Source organism: Pistacia vera, unplaced genomic scaffold (genome assembly GCF_008641045.1).
Source record: "Pistacia vera cultivar Batoury unplaced genomic scaffold, PisVer_v2 Contig184, whole genome shotgun sequence".
NCBI lineage: Eukaryota > Viridiplantae > Streptophyta > Magnoliopsida > Sapindales > Anacardiaceae > Pistacia > Pistacia vera.
The window spans coordinates 396,439-420,730 of NW_022195938.1; the positions used below are offsets into that span (position 1 = coordinate 396,439).

At 37.1% G+C, this 24,292-nt stretch overlaps 3 protein-coding genes across 3 annotated transcripts; all 3 read left to right on the plus strand.

Annotated features, from left to right (window-relative positions):
- Nucleotides 1-873: 873 nt before the first annotated feature.
- On the plus strand, nucleotides 874-7,284 carry LOC116126810. Its single transcript, XM_031412485.1, has 9 exons — nucleotides 874-878; nucleotides 1,342-1,534; nucleotides 1,618-1,709; nucleotides 2,156-2,233; nucleotides 3,000-3,106; nucleotides 3,439-3,494; nucleotides 4,246-4,420; nucleotides 5,919-6,206; nucleotides 6,291-7,284. The coding sequence occupies exons 1-9, from the start codon at nucleotides 874-876 to the stop codon at nucleotides 7,154-7,156; spliced, it is 1,860 nt and encodes a 619-aa protein (XP_031268345.1). The 3' UTR covers nucleotides 7,157-7,284.
- A 1,684-nt stretch (nucleotides 7,285-8,968) lies between these two features.
- On the plus strand, nucleotides 8,969-12,052 carry LOC116126849 (putative pentatricopeptide repeat-containing protein At3g23330). Its single transcript, XM_031412527.1, has one exon. The coding sequence runs from the start codon at nucleotides 8,986-8,988 to the stop codon at nucleotides 11,890-11,892; it is 2,907 nt and encodes a 968-aa protein (XP_031268387.1). The 5' UTR covers nucleotides 8,969-8,985; the 3' UTR covers nucleotides 11,893-12,052.
- A 2,982-nt stretch (nucleotides 12,053-15,034) lies between these two features.
- On the plus strand, nucleotides 15,035-16,405 carry LOC116126861 (heat stress transcription factor B-4b-like). Its single transcript, XM_031412539.1, has 2 exons — nucleotides 15,035-15,306; nucleotides 15,680-16,405. Exons 1-2 carry the CDS (start codon nucleotides 15,064-15,066, stop codon nucleotides 16,250-16,252), a joined length of 816 nt encoding a protein of 271 aa, XP_031268399.1. The 5' UTR covers nucleotides 15,035-15,063; the 3' UTR covers nucleotides 16,253-16,405.
- Nucleotides 16,406-24,292: the final 7,887 nt, after the last annotated feature.

Here is a 24,292-nt window from a genome sequence, read left to right on the forward strand (position 1 = left end):
TGAAGACAGAAGATGTTCTTTAACCGATGAGATGATTGAAGTGATAACGTGTTTACGGAATTGGACTCATGCAGAAATAAGACTACAACAACACCCTGAAGATCCCGAACTACTCAAACTCTTTAGGAATACAAATTTGAATAATGTAACTAGTGTTGACGATGAAATTGAAGATGAATAATTTAATAAAAAAATTATTTAATTATTTATTTGTGAAGTGTGAATGTGTGAATATTATATTTATGTTAAAAATTAAAATTAACTATTAATTTATTATTTTTTAAAATTAATTAAATTTTTAGAAACTTACTAATCAACCCCTAAAAAATACTAAAAACTCCCTATAAAATTTCGTTTTGCCCCCAAAATATAAAAAAAATTAAGGGGGGAAAATAACATTTTCCAAACCCCATGGGACCGGTTCTAGGCCCATGGGACCAGTCCCGACCAGACCCTAGGCTTGGTCCGGGTCCTGATTTTTCTCATGGACCTGGGACCGATCCCAGGCCCATGAGTGGGACCAGTCCCATTTGGGACCGGTCTCAGGCCCATGAGAGACTGGTCCCATTTGAGACCAATCCCAAGAGACCAGTCCCAAATGGGCCCTGGGCCCGCAAGGACCGGTCCCTTGCCCAGGTCTAGATATTATAGAGTTGATATTTAAATCAACTTCTGGAACCGGGGTTCTGTTTGATCTCAATAGAGTTTACACGGTTGGGTTTATGGTTTGCCATGACAAGAATGCAAACCATCGTTCTCTTTTATTTCCCCCTTCCTCTTTGATCTTCTTAACTACATCATTATCTTTTATTATCTTCACTGCATGAGCACCCCAAATCTCCAAACCTAGGTGCTGCTTTTGGGTTGATCAAGATGCCGTACTTTGCTTTATTTGGGTGATTATTTATTGTATTTAGGATTTTAATTTCTGGTTATAATTCTTTTATCAGGGTACAATCGGTATTTAAGATCTGATTGACGGACCCCAAAAGGCCAAAACTCAACAAAGCAACCTTCTGCCGCCAAACTGCTTCAACGCCACTGCCTCAAATCGGAGTCACTTTTCACGCAGCTGTGCCACCGTTCACGCCACGTCTTTTTTCCGTCGCGCGGTCACGAATCCTCCATCTGAATCACGGCGGGTCGCTGCCTTGCTCGCGCTCGGAAATTTCACAAAAGGTTGTTATTATGAAAAATTAGTAGTTTATAAGATTGCAATTTAAATTTCTTAGTTTTCTTCAGTTTAGCTTTAGACTTTTATTGAAATATGAGTCATAATATTAAGTTAATGTTCTAGTTCAAACCTATGAAATGCAAAGCATAACTAGGTTTTTGTTTTAGGCTGTTTGAAGGTTCTGTGGAGTCAATGTTGGGTTTCGAGGAAGAGATGATGAGTGTTGATCATGAGATTTTATCCTCCTCATCATCAAACAGTTACAAATTGGTGCCATGGTTGAGTTGGGAGGAGTGGGATTTCGTCAGAGAATCCCTCTTCTCTTCTTCTGCAGACAAGGTTGCCTCTGCTCTTAATAGAGTAAGTGAAAGCATACTTGTTGAAAAAATTTCTTCGTTTGTTTCTAGTGAAAATGAATGATTTTGATGGTTTATGGATTGTAGATATCAACATGGAAAAGCAGAGGGTGCCTGCCTGTTGTTATTGATGTCACAGCTTCAATCATTGAGATTCAACAGAAAGATCCTTATTACAAGTAATCCCTTTAATCCAAGATCATAATGTTATTGTTCAACTGAAATAAAACTTATATAGATCAAATTGTTTGGTAGATTTTATTAATTATTATTCCATTGTTAATATAAAGGCAATGTTTTTTGAGTTTGTTTTTGGTTTCGTCAAAAGCAGTAGTCCTTCTTTTCTATATCAATTTTGAAACATCTCAAACTTTCCAAGAAAGATAGATATACATTCAAAAGGAAATTTCGCACAACAAGAAAAAAGAAACTATAGTGGAAATCTTAATAGCTCTATTATGAAATTTTATTTTATGATAAGAAACTATAAAATTTGTATTTAATTAGTAAAAATGTGAGGAGAATACGATTGTGACCAGCAAGGTAATTGCCTCCTCTTGTCTCTCTTAGGCTCTACTATGAGTTGATGCTTCGTTAAATTATATATATGTTTGTTTGATTGTAGAGATAAAGAGGAACAGCCCACTGATGTTTTAGAGTCAGAGCAATTGCTTGCCATGCTGTATTGCATGGCAATCTTGAGGTTAGATTACTTCATTTTATTTGTTTCTTCCTTCATTTTATTTGTTCCTTTTAATACATTATCAACATAGTCCCTTTTTGTTGTGTTTTTGTTGCTCTATGGTGGTACATATTTCTCTCACTATTTTTGGTCCTTCCAATATCATGAATTAGATAGTTTGAGTTTTTACTATTGCAGCATTCATAACTGATAAATGTTAGCAATTTTTTTTGTGGACAAATTAATTGAGTGATTATTAGTCTAAAAGCTTAAATTTATAGCAAAGGGATCTAAAGTTAATATTTATTCTCTGACAAGTCCTTTCATGTGTATGCTCACATGTAATTATGAGTTCACACATGGATCCTTATATACATCAACATATACATTGATCTGGACATAGGCGACACTGATGTTGATTGAAGTACCTGAAATCTCTCTTGATCAATTCGCTACAGTACCACATTGATTAACCTATACTCCTAAACTTAAACTTATAGGGAATGGGTCAATATAGAGGTAGCATGACAATTTTAGGGATGTTATGGCTGGAAAGAAATTGGATAATTTTTATACGTCAGTGGGGAGTAGGTTTTTACTTTGTGGGATAAGGTGAAGCTTTGGACTTTAACTTTTATTATGATGACTCTGATTGGCAATTCAAACTAGACTTTATTAGTGCTTAAGATTAGATTGATTTTATATTCCTTGGTCTGTGTTTTGAGTGTATTGTTGTTAGTGTCACATTAAAGAACAATAAGCTTACACACTTTTGTAATTGTTGAAGGCTTGTGAATTGTGTTGTTGAGAAGACACGAAGAAAATCAGAGTTTTCAATTGCTGAGGCTGCTGCTGCAATTGGTATCCCACGTAAACTGATTGACGTTCGTCATGGTAATTTGTTTCAACTTCTTACAAAATGATTCTCTTATTTGCTCATTAGTTGTCTCTTTCACAATTGATGTTCTAACACTTGGACTAAACCATAGAGTAGGTTACAATTTTACACCTTTTCTCATGCTTATGTGCTGAATGTGGGATTTAATGGTTTGAAATCTTATAAAGTGTCATTTATGGAGGCTTTGTGACAGGAGTCCGTCACAAAACTATGGTTGTCTTTTATGTGGTTGCAATGCAAATGTTATTATTTTTCCTGATATTTGATTGTTTCTCTTGAATTGTCTACTCATAATATTTGTATTTTTAATCTTTGCCTGGGAATATAGAGGGTTCTCATCGTGATCTCCCTGCACTACAAGTGGTTCGGGATTGCTCAGACAAGGTATGGTTTATTTTTAATATGTTGTCTAGTATTACAACTGTTTCTTGTGTCGTGGTTACTTTGCTGACATGTATTCACTTAAACTTCTTTGCTTAAGATTGCTTGATATCAGACAAAACTTGTTGTGTGAAATGTAGGCTTGCAACAGATATGGAATTTTGCATTTCCTTGTATTTTTCTTTCGTTTTCTGTTAAAAAAAAAACCTTTATTGAAGAAATAGGCTATACTTACTAATTTAATTTGGTTTCATTACAAACATGAAGGTATAATACATCTTTGTCTTCAAGAAAATGGTGCAAGTTGGATGTATGCCTTTGCTTGATTAGAGGATGTCTCTTGTATATCATTTATGCTTGGATAAAGACTTGGGCCTGATATTGTTTATTTTAAACCAAAAGATTGAAATTTTAAGTCGAAACATTATCTGGTTATGCTCTGTAAGTTGTTCTTAGTCACCTTTCTTCCAAATTGAAGTGAATTAAGGGATGCTGTTAGATTTAATTGTTCTCGAAATGTTGTTTAACATAAGCAGAACTGTTTTGTGAACAGAAAAGGAAAAACCGTTCTAGATTAAATTAATTAATGTTGTAGAAAATTATAATATTAATTTCATGCTAATTTTGTATGTACATGACATTCATTTTCAAATACATGGCTTAGTTAATCAGTCCTTTGTTCCTCTGTGTAACTTTAATACTATGGTGCTAATTAATAGATTGTTAAGTTAAACAGTCATATCTGATGTTTCAGGCGTTGGATTGGTTGAAAGCTTATTACTGGGAGCCCCAAAAGAAGCAGATTCCATTTCAAAGAGATTCAACTGCTGACATACGAAGAGATATTCAGTCTAAATTCCAGGAATTGGCTTTCTGCTTGAAATATAAGGAGAATACCCAAGTTGGTTCATCATTAGTAAAAGGAAAACGTACGTATGAACTTCCCTAATTCTTCACCAGTCAAAAGAGAACTTGCCTTTGAATTTTCTTTTATGTTTTAGTTAAGTTGTGATTTTCTTGCCTTGAATTAAACTCTTCTATGTAAATTTCATTTAACTTTTTTCCCATGGATTTTGCAACTAGTGCATTCTTTTTTCTGCTATTATAGCATGTGGCTAACATAGCATAGATTACATATCCACATGTGCTGTGCTTGTTATAAAGCCTGTCAGGAAAAATCTAATCATTTAAAATTTTGCCTTTGAGCTCTCTAGGCAGGAAAGGTACCAATAAATTCCTAGGAGAAATGTGATCTTTGATCTAAAATTTCACGTTAGTATATGTTTGTCTATACAACCCAAAATATCAATTATTGACTCAAATGTTTGTCCCACCAGAAGTCATTAAAGAAGTCACAATGCTGGAGCCAATACATTCATGTTAAAATACTGGATTGTCCTTTAAGAGAAATGACCCCGGGAACATTTTCTATGTTTATGTGTTAACAATGTAATAGATAGCCTTCATTGCTCACCATGGCCCTCTCTCCCAGGTCCAGTTAGTATTTGATTGTTGACAATAATTGGTACTCTCTCTCTCCCAATCATACTGAGGAGTTAAAGTACTTAATAAGTGTAGGGCATTCCTGTTAAACAGTAAATTAAGAAAATACCTACAACGACTAAAACTTAATAGATTTATTATTTTATACAAAAATGAATAAACTAACTACCTAGGACATTATTTCTTTTGCAAAAGTGATGCTTTTCTGATTTTGTTGGCCATAGGATTGTTTCTTTGCTTACTAAGATGATACTTTTTTTCTCTAACCAAGCCATTGATGTGGCATTGATCTTATTCTTAGGAAAGCTTTTATGCATCTTATGTTTTATATTGCAATATTTCTTTTATAAATTCTACTGAACATTATGCAATTGCATGTTTTTAGTCACTCTCTCCTCTAAATGTACATATGTATATGTTTGTTTCTTTTAAATTATAGTCTTTAAAATTTTTAATAGGTTGCAAATTTTGTGAAGGGCTTTACGGTCGTAATAAGTTTGTCTCAATTATGGCTGGCAAGCTCCATTCATCCAAATCTGGAGGTTAGCCCATTCATTGTGATTACTTTTATCTCTGATCGATGTCTATATATATATATATATATATATATATATATATATCAAAACAAGATGAAATCTGAACCCAGGGAAGAGTTTACTTGGGAGATAAAACTTTTGACAACAATTCTTAATTATGGGCTTTCCTTTACACATCTAGCAATTTTGACTATATAATGTTTGATTTGAATGTTTCTCTGAGTGGATTGTACTTTTTTTATTTATTTATAAGAACTATGCTATTTCTTTTGAATATTGTAGTTCTGAATGAAATCCAATATCTAGAATGTTCAAGTTTACAATGGTCATTCACATCAGTCTCCTAACATAATAATATGTATTCTGATTTGTGCACTTATAATTTCAGGTTCTAAGAAGAAAGTGGCCGGTTGCTTGAAAACTCTTGTACAGTTATACTCTTCATTCTCATCAGAAATTGTATCTGTGTTGCTGGAGTTCTTGCTGAACGCTTTAGATTTCTCAAATTTGGAGTTTCAAAACAATTCCCATGCTGTCCAAAATATACCCATGGCATTCAATGATTGGAAGCCTGTGTTAACTAGATTCTCGCATAAGGAGCCAGAATTACTTCTGACCCTTCTTCATACAGTTCTTGATATGATTGGAGACGCAGAAGCCAATAAATATAAGACTGGTAATCCCCAACAATCCTTGTGACCTTTCTTTTATTTATTTGCTTTCCAGAATTTTAGTCAATACCTTGTGAATTTATTTTTAGGGCAACGAAATCAGACATCATCAGAATATAAAACAGAGACTCGTCCAGTAGAACATCTTTCTTATCTGTTTGCTTGGCTAGTTGGACTTCTAAGGAGACTAAAGCCTCTTCAGAACACAGATCCTGCAGCTGAATTCAAAGTCTCTGCTGCAGGGAAAAATATACCAAATGCAGTTCTGGTGAAGCTCCTGCGTAAATGTCTTCTAGTGCTGCCTACAGGCAACAAGCTGCTTATGGATTCAGCCATGCAGTTTGCACAGCTGCTGGGAAATACCTCTTTATTAGAGAAACTCAACAAGCTCTCTTCGATATATTCGCCACATATAGATTTTAATGAAGAAAACTCTTCTTCCCTCTTAAGTTTCAAGAAGCTTGTTCTCCAGCATGACGACTTCATCCATCAAGCAGCTAAAAAGCTCGAGTTAGTTAAACGTCTCAGGATGAAGAGCAAAGTTTTGAACACAGCTGATGGTAAGGTGGAAACTTCGAATAGATGGGCTGTGGCAAAATCGTATAACTCATGTCCAATTGGTATGTTGCCTCGTGATCTTGGATCAGCTGGCTGTCTTCCTATTCTTGTCTGCTATGATAAGAAACAAAGCGAACCTGATCTATCAGAAAGGAAAGAGAGGTGGGAACTGAGCCTATATAGCAGCAAGAGGGAAGCTAGTTTTAATATTCAGATGTTAGATAACTCAAGGGTTAAGAAGATGAAAGCAACAGTAGAAGGTTGTGAAATGAACAACAACAAAAACGTTTCATCATTTGAAGGTGCCGAGGGCCATCTGATGATCGGGGGTGTGTGGAAGAAAGTTGGGGAAGAAGAGCTGCATTCTATCGAGTCTGGTGTAAGGATTCTGGTTTAGTTATATCTCAACTCCTACTTTTTTTTTTTTTTTTTTTTCTTTTTTTCAGTCATGGAATTTATTTATAGTGGTAACAAAAAATGTGTCACAGCTCCAATTTTGGTTTATATATATGTCATTCCAAGTGATTTATGGTTTCTATTCTTTGAATGGTATCTTGCATTCTTGCTGTTTTGTTTTCTCAAGAAAAATTATAGGTCTAGCTTTGTAGCAGCTGTGCAATGTTGCATTTGTTGTATTGCAAACATTACTTTGTAACATTCTAATTGAACTTTTAATGCAAATGGTAAGAATCGTGACATTAAATTTGCGACATGAAATAGAAAATTTGATCACTAGAATCTGATTAAACCTCAAGTTCCAAAGTAAATTAAACCACAAACTGTTCTGAATAGACTGGGATAATAAGAGAAGTCACTACAGTACTCTTATGTTCAAAAGCATTCTCTTGTTCCTATTCTAGGAAATACTCTTCAGCACAAATTTACTTAAAATGCTTCAGCTGATTTGTGCCCAAAACTCGAGCTGAATAGCTTGTACTTCCACCTGAACCTTTGAATCATAGTTAAATTTAAATGGGCTCACGGTATCATAAATTCATAATTTGAACTTCTGACTCATAGTTTAAATTTCAAAAACGTTAATTGAGTCATAATTGAATCATAATTCAAAAGAATGATTGAATTATAATCCAATGATCCGGATAGGGATAGGGATAACGTTACCTCAATGACATAACAATATCTTATTTGAATAATTTATAATTAACAGTAATTACTTATTATTAATCAAACAAATAATATGATATTCGTCTGTTTCTATCTATTCTTTTTATTTCTAATCAACTTGAAAAGAATTGAAAAGGAAAATTTTGCAAACTCACCATAAAGATAACACAACACCAAGCAAGGAGTAATATTAGACTTCCCAAAAGATATCTCAAATTTTCCATCCCAATTCATCACATCAACTTTTCAGTAAAACATCACTTGAGATGAAAAAATTGAGATATCATTTGAAAAGTATAGTATTACCTTTAAACAAACTTTGTCTATTGCTGGAACCCAAGCATGAATGAAAATAATTTGGTAGTGAAAAAAGCCCCACAGGGGCGACCTGAGAACACATCAAACACCCCAGATGACACAAGATAGAGAAGTATCCCTGAAGTTGAACGTCACATGTGTTCTCAGTTGGCCCCTGAAGGACTTCTCCACCGCTAGACAAACATGCTCTTGCAACTATGCCTCTTCAAATTGGCTCTGCAATTGCTCTATCCATGTATGTTCCTTTTCTAAATATATATAGCAGAACCAGAAATCGATTGGGTGAGTTTAAGTTGACTTGGTATGGCAAATGGCTTGATTGTACTACACAAGAGGCCAGCGGGGCATGGTACTCCAAAAATGTAGTAATGGTTTGAATAATGAGTGTTAGTACAACTTTGTACTATGAACCTAGCTCACACTTCCCATTGTACTATTTTATTTTGTGTATAAATTAGCCCAGTTGTATTGTAATTTATATGTACTACAGTACTAGTACTACTATTACTACGATTACTATCTTTCAAAGTACTTGTTTTAAGATGAAAATTAAAAACCCTTTTCCTCATTATTGGTAAAAAATTTGCGACAAATTAATTATTTCTTTAATTGTAAGTTTCAATCAAACTATTATAATGTTTGCTTCTGGTACAATTGAGTTTAATTTTACATGGAAAAGAGTCGCACTTTTTCAAATAAAATATTATATAAAACAAAAAAACTAAAAAGAAAATATCTCTCAATAATTTATCCATGAATTTCTGATCAGACCAGAGCAAAATAATGGCCATCTTTGGAATCCCTTTTGCTGCTCATAACTCTCTCTCAATACAACCCACAAAAAAGCCTACATTTCACTCTTTTCCAACAAGAAATTATCAAACATTAGCTTCAACACTTGCCCAATTTGACAATTCTTCAACAACAGCCAAAACCCATTTACCCAGTGCCAGGTATTCCGCTCAACATACTTCTTTTGTTCAGAACGTAACCCTTATGCTTCAATCTTTGGACTTCACAAACCCTGATGCTTGTACTGAAATTTATGCTTTCATTTTTCAAAAATGTAAACAACTCAATAATCTGGAACTGGGTTCTCAACTTCATGCCCATTTGATTGTTTGTGGAGTTGAATTGTGTGCATTTCTGGGTAGTCAATTACTGGAGTTGTATTGTAGACTTGGTTGTGTAAATGATGCTCGTAAAGTTTTTGAAAAAATGCCTGAAAGAAACGTGTTTAGTTGGACTTCAATGATGGGAATGTATAATGTGTTGGGTTGTTATGAAGAAATTGTAAATTTGTTTTATTTGATGATTAGTGAAGGAGTTAGACCTGATCACTTTGTTTTTCCGAAAGTGTTTAAGGCGTGCTCGGAGCTGAAGGATTTTCGAGTAGGGAAGGATGTTTATGATTATATGATAAGTATTGAATTTGAAGGGAATGCTTGTGTTAAGAGAGCTTTACTTGATATGTTTATAAAATGTGGAAGAATGGAAATAGCAACAGAGTTGTTTGAAGAAATTGAGTATAAGGATGTCGTGATGTGGAACATGATGGTTTCGGGTTATGCGTCAAGAGGAGATTTTGACAAGGCCTTAACATGTGTCAAGGACATGAAGCTTGATGGCGTCTTGCCTGATCAAGTAACATGGAATTCGATTATCACGGGATATGCTCAAAGTGGAAGACTGAAGGAGGCTTCTAAGTGGTTTAGTCAAATGAATGATTCCAAAGATTTTAAACCAAATTTAGTGTCTTGGACTGCCTTGATAGCTGGACATGAGCAGAATGGTTATTCATCTCAAGCGTTGCATTTGTTTAAGCAAATGCTGAATCAAGGAGTGAAACCAAACTCTAGAACCATAGCTAGTGTAATTTCAGCTTGTACCAACTTGTCTATGCTTCAGCATGGCAAGGAGATCCATGGCTATTGTATAAAGAAGGACGGTTTGCGTTCAGATTTAATGGTGGGTAACTCATTGGTTGACTTCTATGCTAAGTGCCAGTGTCTAGATGCAGCACGTCTAGAATTTGATAAAATTAAACAAAAGGATTTGGTATCTTGGAATACAATGCTAGCTGGTTATGCAGTTAAAGGTTCTTATGAGGATGCCATTAAACTTCTCAATGAGATGGAGATACAGGGTGTTGAACCGGACACTGTTACATGGAATGGGCTGATTACAGGCTTTACCCAGAATGGACAAGGGGAGACAGCTCTTGAGTTTTTCTATAGAATGAACCAAGCAGATATGGACCTGAACATAACTTCTATATCTGGTGCTCTTGCTGCTTGTACCCAAGTAAAGGATTTGAAGTTAGGAAAGGAGATTCATGGCTATGTTATAAGGCACTGTATTCAACTGTCAACAGGTGTAGGAAGTGCTCTTATTTCAATGTATGCAGCTTGTAGTTGTTTAAAGAATTCCTTCTCTATTTTCAGCCAGCTCTCCACAAGAGACATTGTCATTTGGAATTCGATTCTTGCTGCCTTTGTACAAAGTGGACAAGTTATTGATGCTTTAAACTTACTTCGACATATGATATTCAGTAATGTGAAACCCGATACTGTAACAATAGTCTCAGTCCTTCCTGCATGTTCAAAATTAGCTGCTCTGCGCCAGGGTAAAGAAATTCATCAGTTCATCATCAGGCATGGGCTCAGTGTTGGTAGTTTTGTTTGGAATGCTCTTATTGACATGTATGGACGATGTGGAGCAATCCAAAAAAGTCGAAAAGTTTTTGATTTAGTGCCCCGTAAAGATCTAGTCTCATGGAATGTCATGATTTCGGTTTATGGTATGCATGGTTTTGGGATGGATGCTGTAAACCTTTTTCGACGTTTGAGAGCAATGGGACTGAAGCCAAACCATGTGACATTTACAAATCTCTTATCTGCTTGTAGTCATTCAGGATTATTAGATGAAGGGTGGAAGTATTTTGAAATGATGAAAAAAGAGTACAACATGGAACCAGCCATGGAGCAATATTGTTGTATGGTGGATCTAATGGCACGCGCTGGTCAGCTTGATGAAACGCTAGATTTCATAAAGAAGATGCCATTTCAGCCCAATTCAGCTGTTTGGGGATCTTTATTGGGCGCTTGTAGAATACATTGTAACCCAGACCTTGCTGAATATGCTGCAGGGTATCTTCTTGAACTTGAGCCTCAAATTTCGGGGAATTATATACTGTTAGCCAATGTTTACGCTGCAGCAGGAAGATGGGAAGACGCGGCTAAAGTACGATGTTTAATGAAAGAAAGAGGAGTAACAAAATCTCCAGGTTGCAGCTGGATTGAGGTGAAGGCCATAGTTCATAGCTTCATTGTTGGTGATACTTCACACCGGTTGATGGATGAAATATTGAACAAATTAGAAAGCTTGTATTTCGAGATAAAGAAAATTGGATATGTTCCAGATACAAATTATGTGCTGCAGAATGTTGAAGAAGCCGAAAAGGAGTTCAGCCTGTGTGGACATAGTGAAAAGTTGGCCTTAGCATTTGGTTTGATAAGTACAGAGGCAGGAAGCCCTTTAAGAATAATCAAGAACTTGAGAATGTGTGGAGATTGCCACTCTGCAACCAAGTATATATCCAAGGTTGAAAAGAGAGAGATCATAATGAGGGACAACTATAGGTTTCATCACTTTGTTAATGGTGCATGCTCATGTGGAGATTACTGGTAAATAATTTGATTAGATTAGCTGTAATCAGAAAATGTACATTGGCTCTCTGCAATTTGATAGACTTGTAACATTCCACGATAACTTGTAAAGAGTACTGCGGGAATACAGGTACTTCCGAAGCATTGTAGTCAAATTTATAGTAGATATATAAACTTTACACTTTGCCCTTCAAATACAATTTACTGGTTCTGCCATTGAATACCAACGGTAAACTGGATTTAACCCAACTGTGTTTTGGGTTTCTGGTGGCTAATATGAACAAACATAATTAGTGAATAAACCCATTTTTATATTAGATTAATACTGCATAAACCTCAATCTTTGTTCATTTTTATTTGTTTAAACATTAAGTTTATAGAATCATCATAAATTATACATAACAGTAACATTTGCCATTGTGAAAAAAGAAATCAGTGTGAACTCTGATCTGCTCTCTGAAAGTGATCTTTCCATATGACTTTAAAGTACACAAACATCATTGAATTTTATAATGCTCTGCAGATCATCATCAGCTTGGCCAGACCAATATAATTGTCTTCTCTAAAACATATTTTGTCTTTCCACCGTCTCATCCCAAAGGGTATCTTTTCCCACCTTTATCTTTTTCAAATTACATTAAAAAAGCTTCATAAAAATAACCCTATTGCTTCCTCCAATAACTCTTGGTATTCTCAAGCATCTTCCGACCCACTTTCAGAAGGGTAAAAAAAATTTAAAGATACCAGAAATTTTGTGGACCAAAACACTGACAAGGAACAATGGCTTCATGATTAGAATTTCAATAAATATTATATGAACTTTTTCTTTAGTCATACTGTTTTTAATAGAGACAAATGCATGAGATGCAATGATGCTAAAATCCAAGATTGCAAATCCTTTTCTTTTAAGAGATCTATACAATTACATTACCCTTTGCATGTGAAATTTCATCATTTCTCCAAGATTAGGTATTATTACTTTTCCTCTATTTATAGTATGTATTATAGCCACAACCATATTGGCAAATGCTGCTTAGAACTCAGAGGTTTGAATTTGAAACAGTTGAATAATAAACGAGGAAGATTCCAGAGAGAACTACATTTCCCACCCAAGGTTTGGTGAAACGACACTTTCCCACCCTTCAAGTTTCAAAATGACACTTTCTCACCCTTCGTTAGGTTTTATTATGTTTTCCATTAATATTTTACTGAAATGACGAAGATACCCTTAAATATTTGACTTTATAAATTTTTTATTATTTTTTAATTAGTCAAAAATCAACTATTAAAAAGTCAAAAAAAAAAAACAAAAAAAATAGTTAACCCCACCTAAAAAGTTAGGAGTAATGCTATTGAATTATTTAAAATTAAATGACCTTAATATTTATTTATTTATTTATAACGTCATCAATATCCCATCACTATTATTCAATAATCTACTAAATTTATAATGTTTTTCATAATATAAGGATTTTCATTTTTTACTAATTAATATAGAAAATCAATATTCCTAATCAATTAAATAAACAAAGGAAAAAATATATCTTTACACTTGAACTAATAAATAATCGAGTAAAGAATTTGACTTAATTAAATTTTAATTTATAATACACTAATTAAGAAATAAACTGTTTAAAGGTATTTTCGTTATTTCAATCAAATATTAATAGAAAACACTAACAGAACCTGATGAAAAGTGGGAAAATGTCATTTTGAAACTTAACGGGTGAGAAAGTGTCGCTTTGCCAAACCTTGGGTGGTAAAATGCCGTTCTCCCAAGATTCAATTCCAAAGATGACCCACCTCTGATTAGTAAAATATTATGCATTATTTCAAAACATGATCTATCTTTAATCGATCTCCATGTGACCCACTACTTGCTCTTTATTTTTCAACAGAAAGAGAAAGAAAGAGAGGGGAGATTCGTCTCATATTAGCACAAATCTAAATGCGTTACATGTGAATATGAGCAACAAACATTCAGCTAGTACAATATTCTAAGCTTAGAAAAACAAAAGTATATTTCTTGTTCTTCTCGTACCATGCAAAGCCTAATGTCATCTAACCGGTTACTCGCATCATCAAAGTTTTAGAAGAAATATTCGATTACATATATACATTTTTTTTTTTTTTTAAATTCAAATATTTCGATTTCAAAATTGAAGACTTCATCAAATTTTACAATCTTTAGAAACATATAATTTTTTGAGAAGGAAAAACTATGACTTTTAACCATGTAAATACAAACGCCTCATAGATCAATCATTAAAACACATGTATGTATGTATTTAGACCATCTGTTTGATGGATCAGTTATCAGAAAACTTGTTCTCAACAGTAATCTCTATAAATTAAGTCAGTTAATGCAAATGATAATCAGTATAGAGATAATTTAGCCGTGAATTATGTTAGTTGTAGTAGGAAGTAGAGAGGAACATTCCTGGCCTTCTGTTTCTTAATTTATTGATTTGTGAATTCCAAGGCACACCCGTGATATGTATAGAAACTGGTCCTCTGTTAATTAGTGAATAATCATATTCTAATTCTCTTTTCTCTTCATTTTTAAAATCTGCAGCTTCACTACGGGAGATAAATGTCAGAATCATGCACGCCCTTTCATATCCCCTTATATAAAAACAGAAAGCATATGTTTTATATGCTTCTCTCTTTTTGTTTCAAGGACCAGGCCTTTTGTTTATATGCTCTGATAATATATTATTCATATAGAGAAATCCCAGATGAATATCTTAAAGGGCTGTTAGCATCTGGAAATTTTGTCTTTTCTGTGAACAGGAGAAGCATCAGCTGCTTCTCATTTAAGTACACTGAAATAAAACTGCCAAAACCCTTTAGCATAAAAGGACAGAAATTGTGATGAGCACAAGAATACCAAAAGATTGGAGTGCCCTGATCAAGGAAATAAAAATTAATCCTATTAATATTAAAAATAATTAATTGTGCACATTAATTAATTAATTTTGCTAACATGGTCATATGCTTCTTAAAGTTAGAAACAACAGTATTAGCTAGCTCCAGGAAAAAGAAGAGCTTTTATTTAATTTACTGACGTTGTCATATGTTTCTGTTTCGTAAAGTTGGAAAATTATAATGTGATAGTGAATCGAGAAGAGAAAGAAAGAAAGAGAGAGTTAAATATAGTTCAATTCAGAAGAGGCATATATCAGTTTAGGAAATGGTGATTATGGGGTGTGAAGAAATGGTGTTTTCAGTGGAGCCTCAGAAGGCAGTTCCAGCTCCATTTCTTACAAAAACATACCAACTTGTTGATGATCCTGTCACTGACCACATTGTCTCTTGGGGTGAAGATGAAACCACTTTTGTTGTGTGGAGACCTCCTGAGTTTGCCAGGGATCTTCTTCCCAACTACTTCAAACACAACAATTTCTCAAGCTTTGTTCGCCAGCTTAATACCTATGTAAGGATTATCCATCTCTCTTCTCCACATCTTTCTTTTAAATACATGTAACTTTCTAATTCTGAAAGTTCATTTTGCTTCTAAATTCACTACAAGAACTTTGTTGTTTCCCGACGAGATGTTCCGATGCCATGTAGCGTCAGAACAGGCCTTATTGGCCTACAATGCCAACACAAGCGCGATGCTTGTTTCTGGCGTACGAATAGATGGATTGCGATGTTTTTCTTTTTTATATTCCGATGCATTACATGTCTCGGAAAAGCTCATCTTTCCTGTAATGATTTTATATTATAAACTTATGGCTAGCTCCATTATTCTTTTGCTACAGTATATTTTTTCCTGTTATTAATGGTATAACAATATATATTTTCAGGGATTCAAGAAGATAGTGGCAGATAGATGGGAGTTTGCAAATGAATATTTCAGAAAAGGAGCGAAGCATTTACTATTAGAGATCCACAGAAGAAAAAATGCCCAGAATCATCCTCATCATCATCATCATCAACAAGAAGTAAACTTCCATGAACAACCGGTTCATTTTCTCCAAGCGGATCAGGAAAATTTCTGTTGGGTGGACTCTCCATTGCCATCACCAAATAATTATAATAAATCTCCAACCGATGTTCTAACGGCACTCACTGAAGATAATCAACGCTTGCGCCGAAGGAACTACATGCTTTTATCTGAACTCACTCACATGAAGAACCTCTACAATGACATTATCTTCTTCATTCAGAATCATGTAAAACCGGCTGTTCCGTGTGAGTATGATGAGCATGGATTGACGGTTCACAGTTACTCAGAGCCTAGGCTGAGAGAATTGATTAAGTCATCGTCAGCGGCTGTAACTGAGGAGCCCAACGGTACTGTGAAGCTCTTTGGGGTTGCTCTCAGTGGAAAGAAGAGATTGCACCCAGGAAAGGTAGATGAACAAGAACTTGAATAGTGAACCTTTTTGTGGTTCAGTTTTGTAAGATTTAGATATTAACGTTGAATTCTTATTACTACGTAGGTTAAGCAATTAAGAGAATAGTAATTTAAGATGGCGTCAAAGTTATTGATCTTTATCTTCGAACCTCTCACCTACCTCAAGCGAATTAAACAATCACTCCAATCTCGAATCTCTAACCGATCTCTCATGTTAAAGCTAGCCCCGTTACGGTTGTTTTGATAAGTTTATTTAAGTTAAGGTAGCTACTTAATAATCAGCACAAAATCTGGGATATGTCCATTGATTGATATGTGTTTAAAGAGCTAGAATTTAATGATACCATTATGATCTCACGATTAGTGAATAATCACAACTTTTGAGGAGGGTATCATTTTTTTGTTTTGTATCGTTAGGAGGATTTGATCTACTTTTATTGCCTTTTTTTCCTTTTCCCCCACAAAAAGTAGAGAAAGGGATCAAAATAAGGGATTATACAAGCAATAGAGACAGCAAAAAGGAGATTTTGAGAAAGACTGTTTCGGGATTGAAGTCATATAGTGCGCTTCTTTTTCATGCCTCGATTTTGATTCCCATCTTTTCGAGTAGCCTTCTTTCTTATAAATTCAATCATGGAGATGAGAGAGTCGACTTACTCTTTAGCGCAACAAAATGAAATAAAATTGGACATTAGATGTAGTTTGAGAGAGAAATAGAGAATGGTCTTTGAGTATATCATATCATACTCAAGGGATATCTTGATGCGTTATTTTGATGCCAACGATCTCGTACAGACAAAATGCTTAGAAAGTCTTAAAAATTATACGTGATTGATTATAGAGTTTTGATTAAAGATCATAGTTATATGCAAACACTTAAAATAGACGAGATAATGAGAATTTTGATAGTGATTTGGATGCTTAAAACAATTCCTACATCCATTGTTTTCTTTTATACGAGAGTTCTTGGTGATTAGCCAAGTTTACAAAGAGTCACAAACAACAAACATAATTGCAAGAGTCTCTTCTCGTAGGTTATCTTTGCTATTTATTTTTATAAATTCAGAGAGTTTGATTATGCATGCATTCGTTTATCCCAATTTTGTGAGGGGGGTCCTTTATTTATAGTCATTGAGTTCAAGGTAATGATTACAAATCTGCAAGTGAGTAGGTGTTATGCAAGTCCTTCTTTGCTTCCCATTAGCTGATAACTTAGGAAATATCCTTAAATTATATGAGGTTTGGACAGATGTACGAACCACATTTATTTATAAACAAAATTTAAATATATTGGGTTAGTGACAATTATATTCTCTTTGTCTTAGGGCGATGTGACAGATTCTGAGCGATTTAAAACTTTCTTGAACTCTGATTAATGCTCATTGATATAAGTTTACGTCAATTATGATGTTTTAAGCCTAACATATAATGCGTGGTTGATCCTGTGCTCAATATTTATTTCCCATTACGATCAATCTTCACTAGTACAAGTTCATGCAACTGTTACTATTCATCCTTAGAATGAGTGCAAGCAGCATGTTGAGCTAAATGCAATTGTTTGCACCAATAGCGAATAATTAGAATAGGAATAGAAAACAAAATAAGAATAGGAATTGAAATTGGAATTGGAATGAGAATAGTAATTACTAATTAGAACAAAAACAATAATAGAAATACAAATTTAAACTGAAATTAAATTTAAGAAATCAAAATTAAAATTAAGATTTCAATAATGAATTTGAAATCCGCTTTTTAAGCCCAATGTTCAAAGATACTAAAATATAAAATTATAGGCGCACAACCGTTTTTCAGCCCAATTCACAAAATTATATTAAGATCTCGCTTTCTTGGTCCAATTTACTTCGTTTTTAGAAGGGAAGTGATTTTAGACCCCCATCAAGTTTATCAACATTTCTTACTTTTAATTTTTTTCGTTTTTAACAAGTTTAGTCTTAATAAAAATTATTATAATTAACATTATAAATTCTAATTAAATACAAGAATAAGAATAAGAATAAGAATTATAATAATAACAAGAATACGAATAAGAATCGAAATAGAAATAGTAAAAATAATAGGAATAAGAATGGTAACCAGTACACGAGGAATAAGAATAGTGATAACACGATTCCACGGTGACAACATTAATCTCCCAAAATTAAAACAAAAGCGTTTTCGTGCCAAGCCTGGGAGGTGATACTATGATAAACCCATTTTTTAATGTGCACATAATTTATTTATAATGTAGGAAATTAATTTTATTTTTATTGCAGTTTGTATAATAAATATTATATTGAAAATCTAACGAAATATAAAGAGTCAATGACATTAGTCCTATCAGGAATGATATAATATTTTAAAATCTTTTTGAGGTTTTTGTTATGACTGAAAAATATAGGGCTGATGTAAGACCCAGTCAGCGTGCAAAAGTCAGAACATAGGTACACCCGCAGCCTGCTTCTGTCAGAATAGTGGGTGCACGCCAGACCAGCCAGAAGCTGTGGTGATCCCACATATCCAATCCCTGCGCCAAATTACGCAAATCACTCTAGAAGGTGAGCAATGTGACATAAAGAAGGATTTACACGGATAATCCCACCAACTCACAGATCCAGTAATCATTAGCTCAATGCATCCCACTATAAATTGAGAGTTCCTCTCTCATTCAAGGTATTCACTCATTTTTACTCTTGATTAGCTACTCTCTCTCTATAATTTATAGCATTTACTCGCTTGTACCATCATCTGTAAGTCAGTCAGCTAATGCGACCTGACCCCTATCATTAATAAAATAACAGTGGACGTAAGGCTTGCTTCCTTAGCATCCGAACCACTTTAAAAGTTGCTCCCATTTGTATTTACTCACATTTTTCTTGCATTCACATGTGTTTTCTGAGCCACCTCAACATTTTACACGTGCGTTTCGTTGGTGTAAAAATCACGCATCAACAGTTTGGCGCTAGAAGGAGGGCCCTGATTTAGTGTTCATCCTTCATCAGGAGAATCTCTACCTTACTGGTCCTACAACAGCAAATGGCCCGCCAACCTAAACCTGAGCAAACCAACCAGGGTGCTGAAGGGATCCCCCAAGTCTAGGGGGACACCTCTTCCAAAATACCTCCTGTCCCGCAAAATGCTGTAGGGGATATCTCTTCAAGTTCACAACTGGACCCTGTCATTAGAAGCTACCTAGAGAGGTTCGACAATACTCCCCAGACGGTCAACCGAAGGTTAGACCGTTTGGACCAAGGCGTGCCATCCAAATCAACTGGGGCGGTACAACCGGAAAAAACGACAGTAGGTCGCGCGAAAGCGAGGCAAAGGGAAATAGCCCGTGTCGCGAGCACTGTAGTGCGTAGACGAAAGGGTAAGCAAGTGGCAAAAAACAGGCCTACGGACTCCAAAGGGCCAGTAAACACCGACCTCGTCCCAAGCAGAATACCGGTCTCGTTAAGACTCGGTGAAAGGACGTAGCCCGAGCTGTCCCATGCCACGTCGCAAGTACACCCCCATAAAAGTGCTGGGCGAGGCGATTCTTATCACCGCCAGCAAAACGATCCAGATCGTCATCGTGTGAGAGGTTCCCACACTTCGCGGGGCGGTTCTTACCACCGCGAAGGTCGTGAAAATACCCCACACCGTTCATCGCCATCACACGCCTCTAGCCAACGCGTGTCGAGAGTGGCCGGAACCGCCGACCGAGACGAAGAGGAACCCGACCTTTGGACTTTCCTCAACCGCAATCGCGAGGGTCGAACTCGCATGGGTGAAAGCAATCCCCAAGTGGCTCCATTGCCACAAATTGAGGAGCTCCAGCGAGCTCTAGACCGACTAAGAGCTTAACAAAATGAGCCAGGGCAAGTCACGTCTGCGTCCCCTTTCTCTCCCGAAGTGCTAGCCGTTCCACTCGCACCAGGATTCAGGATGCCCGACATACGGGGGTTCGATGGAAATTCTGATCCGCAGGATCATTTATATGAATTCAACGACCTGATGGAGCTTCACCAGGTCTCGGATCTAGCAAAATGCCATTGTTTGGCAGTGACTTTAACCTCCCATACGAAACGGTGGTTCAGGTCGCTCCCAACGGGATCGATCAGTTCGTGGCCTCAGATGAGCGCGACGTTCCTAAGCCATTTTCAAGCAAACCGAAAGTTCTTGATGCCTTTGAGCTACCTCAGCAATATAAGGCAAGAAATGGATGAATCCCTCCAGTCCTACATCGACCGTTTCCACAGAGAACTCAACAAAGTGGCTCATACTCCTGAAGAATCTGTTCGAACTCTCATCATAGCAGGAGTTCGTCCACAAACCGACCCGTGGAAAGAACTATAGGTTGAGGACGATGTTTCCCTCACATAATTTTATAACCTTGTGGAGAAGTACCTCCGGATAGAAAATTCATTGGCGGCGCTCTGCCGTCGGGACCCCGGCGCTTCAGGCAGTATGTTTGGTCAGGGGAAAAGTAAAAGAGCTGATCGTGGAAGGGCCGTTGACGATTAGTGAAAAGGAAAGAAACCTCGCTACAAGCCCAAAAAGTCTTATGCTCCTGTCCCTCGCCGCGATCGCGACAGAGACCAATATACACCTCTGAATGCATCTGTATCGGCTATTCTTGATAAATCCGAAGAAGCCAGCCAGCCTGCTCGGAGAGCCCGAGCCCATGAAAACTCCCGCGACAGCCAGAAATAATAAAAAATATTGTTGCTTCTATCGGGATAACGGGCATCACACCGATGAGTGCCGAGCTCTCAAGTAGGCAATCGAAGAGCTCATCAAGAAGGGGCATTTCAAGGAGTATATTGACGACTTCGCTCCTGCACAAGAGAAAAGTCAAGGGGAGCAAGGAAAGAAGAGTCATGATCGCACAGGATATTGTAGTGTCAACCTGATCTTTGGGGGGCCACACCTCGCGGGCAACACGCAAGGTACCCAGGAAAGATATGCTCGCGTGGCTCATCACGACCCAATCAGCGTGATGAACATGTCGCAGCGACCACAAAAGGTTCACAAAGAGGAGCCAATTACCTTCTTCGAGAAGGATGCAACTCATCTGTATCATCCCTATGATGACGCACTTGTGATCACGCCCCTCATAGGGCACCATAACGTCTGCAGGATGCTAGTAGACAACGGAAGTGCTGTGAACATCCTGTTCCAGAGTGCTTTCGAAAGAATGAACTTGGACGAGGCCGACCTGAAGCCCGCCTCAATCCCTTTTTATGGTTTTATAGGGGACCACCTGATCCCCCAAGGAACGATCAAACTTCCTGTCACGCTAGGTGACAATGACGAAGTGACTAAGGTTACTGAATTCCTGGTCGTGGATTGCCCATCTGCCTTCAATGGAATCCTGGGGCGACCTCTACTAAGAAGCTTCAAGGCAATCACTTCGATATACCATCTGAAGATGAAGTTTCCCACCCCGACGGAGATAGGGGAAGTTAGCGGATCTCAGAGCGCATCTCGCGACTGTTACATAAAAGCAGTGCAGATGGTGTGCAAAGGGAAGGGTATTTCGCGTGGCATTCCCCAACAGGCTATGACGATCAGCCGGATTGAGCCATAGCTTGGTCCAGCCAAGAATAATATGGATCCTCGAATTCAGGAAAGCCCTTCCAATGGGCCAGTTGAGGATTTATTCGAGGTATCGGTTGACCAGAAGGAGCCGAGCCGAGTCTTAAGGATTGGGAGCAATCTCAACCCCCAGCTCGCCTTCGAGTTGATCAGCTTCCTAAAAGAAAATATCGATGTGTTCGCCTGGTCGCACGTAGATATGGTCGGGATCAGTCCAGATATCATCTGCCATGCGTTGAACATCGACAGCGAAGCTAAGCCAGTTCGCTAAAAAAGAAGAGCGATAGGTCCGGAGCGATATGCCACCTTAAAGCTAGAGGTGGATAACCTTCTCCAAAACGGATCCATCCGAGAAGTACTCTACCCGACCTGGGTTGCCAACCCGGTTCTGGTAAAGAAGCCCAATGGAAAGTGGCGAACCTTTGTTGATTTCAGCGACCTGAATAAAGGGTGCCCAAAAGACAGCTTCCTCCTACCTAGAATAGACCAGCTCGTAGATGCCACTTCGGGAGCCAATCCCCTTTCTCGCTTCGGGAGCGCTGCCCGTGTGCGAGTCGGTCAAATCCCTGTTCAATATAAAAAATTCATAAACAGATGAAAGAGACTTACCTTCGCCTGGCAAATAGAGAATAGGGCCTATGACATACACCTTTCTTTTCCACAAAAATCTCTCCTTAAGCGTTGAGGGGACAACTGATTCGTTGTGAGGAACATTAAAGTTTTATGGACGCATACTCCGGATATAATCAAATTTTGATGTACGCACTGGACGAAGAGCATACATCCTTTATTACAGATCGGGGACTGTACTGCTATATAGTTATGCCGTTCAGCCTTAAGAACGCTGTCGCGACCTACCAGCAGTTAGGTAACTGGATGTTCTCCGACCAGATCAGTAAGTCAATGGAGGTCTATGTAGATGACATGCTGGTCAAATCCTATGTTGCTTCAGATCATGTAGCACATCTCGCTGAGATGTTTGATATCCTCCGACTATACAAAATGAAGTTGAATCCTCTAGTTACAAACAGAGAACTGATTGTAATTTTCTTATATTGTATTGACAAATTATACATCAATATATAGGAAAATAAAGAACTAATCTAGGAAATAAATAATCTAATCTAGGAAATAAAAAATCTAACTTCCTATTTTACAGATTTGTTCCTATTATGTATTGATTACAATCCTAATATCCTATTATAGATTTATACACTCCTATTTTATAGATTTGTTCCTATTATGTATTGATTACAATCCTAATATCCTATTATAGATTTATACACTTAATCATGCAATATCTGTAAGATTTTGCATGATTATCTACAACACCTCTCAAGTGTTTGTTTGGAGTATCCTCAGGAAAATTCCTAGGACACATGGTTAACCAACGAGGAATAGAGATCAACCCCGAGAAAATCTAAGCTCTCCTCGATATGGAAAGCCCGACTAGCAAAAAGCAGGTTATGAGCCTTAATGGGCGAATAGCGACGCTGAGTCGCTTCATATCAAGACTAACAGATCGCTGTCTACCATTCTTCAATATTCTGAAGGCCAATAAGAAGTTCGAGTGGACTCCCGAGTGCGAACAGACGTTCTAAAGTATAAAAGAACACCTCAAGAAGCCACCTCTCCTGTCCAAGCCTCTCCTGCAAGAGATCCTCCTCCTGTACCTGTCCATCTCTCAGTTTTTGGTCAGTGCAGCCTTAGTTCGGGAAGAGGAAAGGGTCTAATGGCCAGTGTATTACGCGAGCAAGCGTCTATTGGATGTCGAGATGCGGTATCCGGAAATGGAACAATTAGCCTATGCCCTGCTGATCGCTTCCAGAAAGCTGCGACCTTACTTTCATGCCCATACGATCTATGTAATGACTAATTACCCGCTCCGGCAGGTCCTCCAGAAGCTAGAGGCATCGGGTAAATTACTTAAATGGGTCATGAAATTAAGTCAGTTCGATCTGAAGTACAAGCCAAGATCGACTATCAAAGGGCAGGCTATTGCTTACTTCATCTCAAAATTCTCATATTTTCCAAGTGCAACGGAGCAACAGCCCAGCAAAGCCATTCAAGAAACTGCTCAAAATCCTGTCGACCTAGAGCCTCTACGTTGATAGATCATCGAACAGAAAGAGGGTCGGTGCAGGTTTTCTCCTTTTGATTCCCGAAGGGGCTCGCGTTCACGGCATCCTCCGGTTCGGATTTAAGGCAACCAATAATAGGGTCGAGTATGAAGCTCTGCTCGCTGGATTGCGGTTGGCCAAAGAAATGGGTGCAACCGCGATTAGTATCTATAGTGACTCCATGCTAGTCGTTAAGCAGATCTTAGGAGAATATTAAACCAAGGAAGAAAATATGATCCGCTATTTGAAAGAAGCTAAGGCCGCACTCGAGCCGTTTAAGCACTTCGCGATCACTCAGATTCCCAGAGATAGCAACTCTGTGGCAGACGCCTTGGCAAGGATAGCCTCATCGTTGGACTCAA

Excerpts from the sequence above, each read along its gene's own strand:
- LOC116126810 (XM_031412485.1), top strand. Across the intron at positions 1,535-1,617 it reads TTGCCTCTGCTCTTAATAGA|ATATCAACATGGAAAAGCAG; the intron begins GTAAGTGAAAGC and ends TATGGATTGTAG. Across the intron at positions 4,421-5,918 it reads ATCATTAGTAAAAGGAAAAC|GTTCTAAGAAGAAAGTGGCC; the intron begins GTACGTATGAAC and ends TTATAATTTCAG.
- LOC116126849 (XM_031412527.1), top strand. The coding sequence starts at position 8,986 with ATGGCCATCTTTGGAATCCCTTTTGCTGCTCATAACTCTCTCTCAATA.
- LOC116126861 (XM_031412539.1), top strand. The coding sequence starts at position 15,064 with ATGGTGATTATGGGGTGTGAAGAAATGGTGTTTTCAGTGGAGCCTCAG. Across the intron at positions 15,307-15,679 it reads TTCGCCAGCTTAATACCTAT|GGATTCAAGAAGATAGTGGC; the intron begins GTAAGGATTATC and ends ATATATTTTCAG.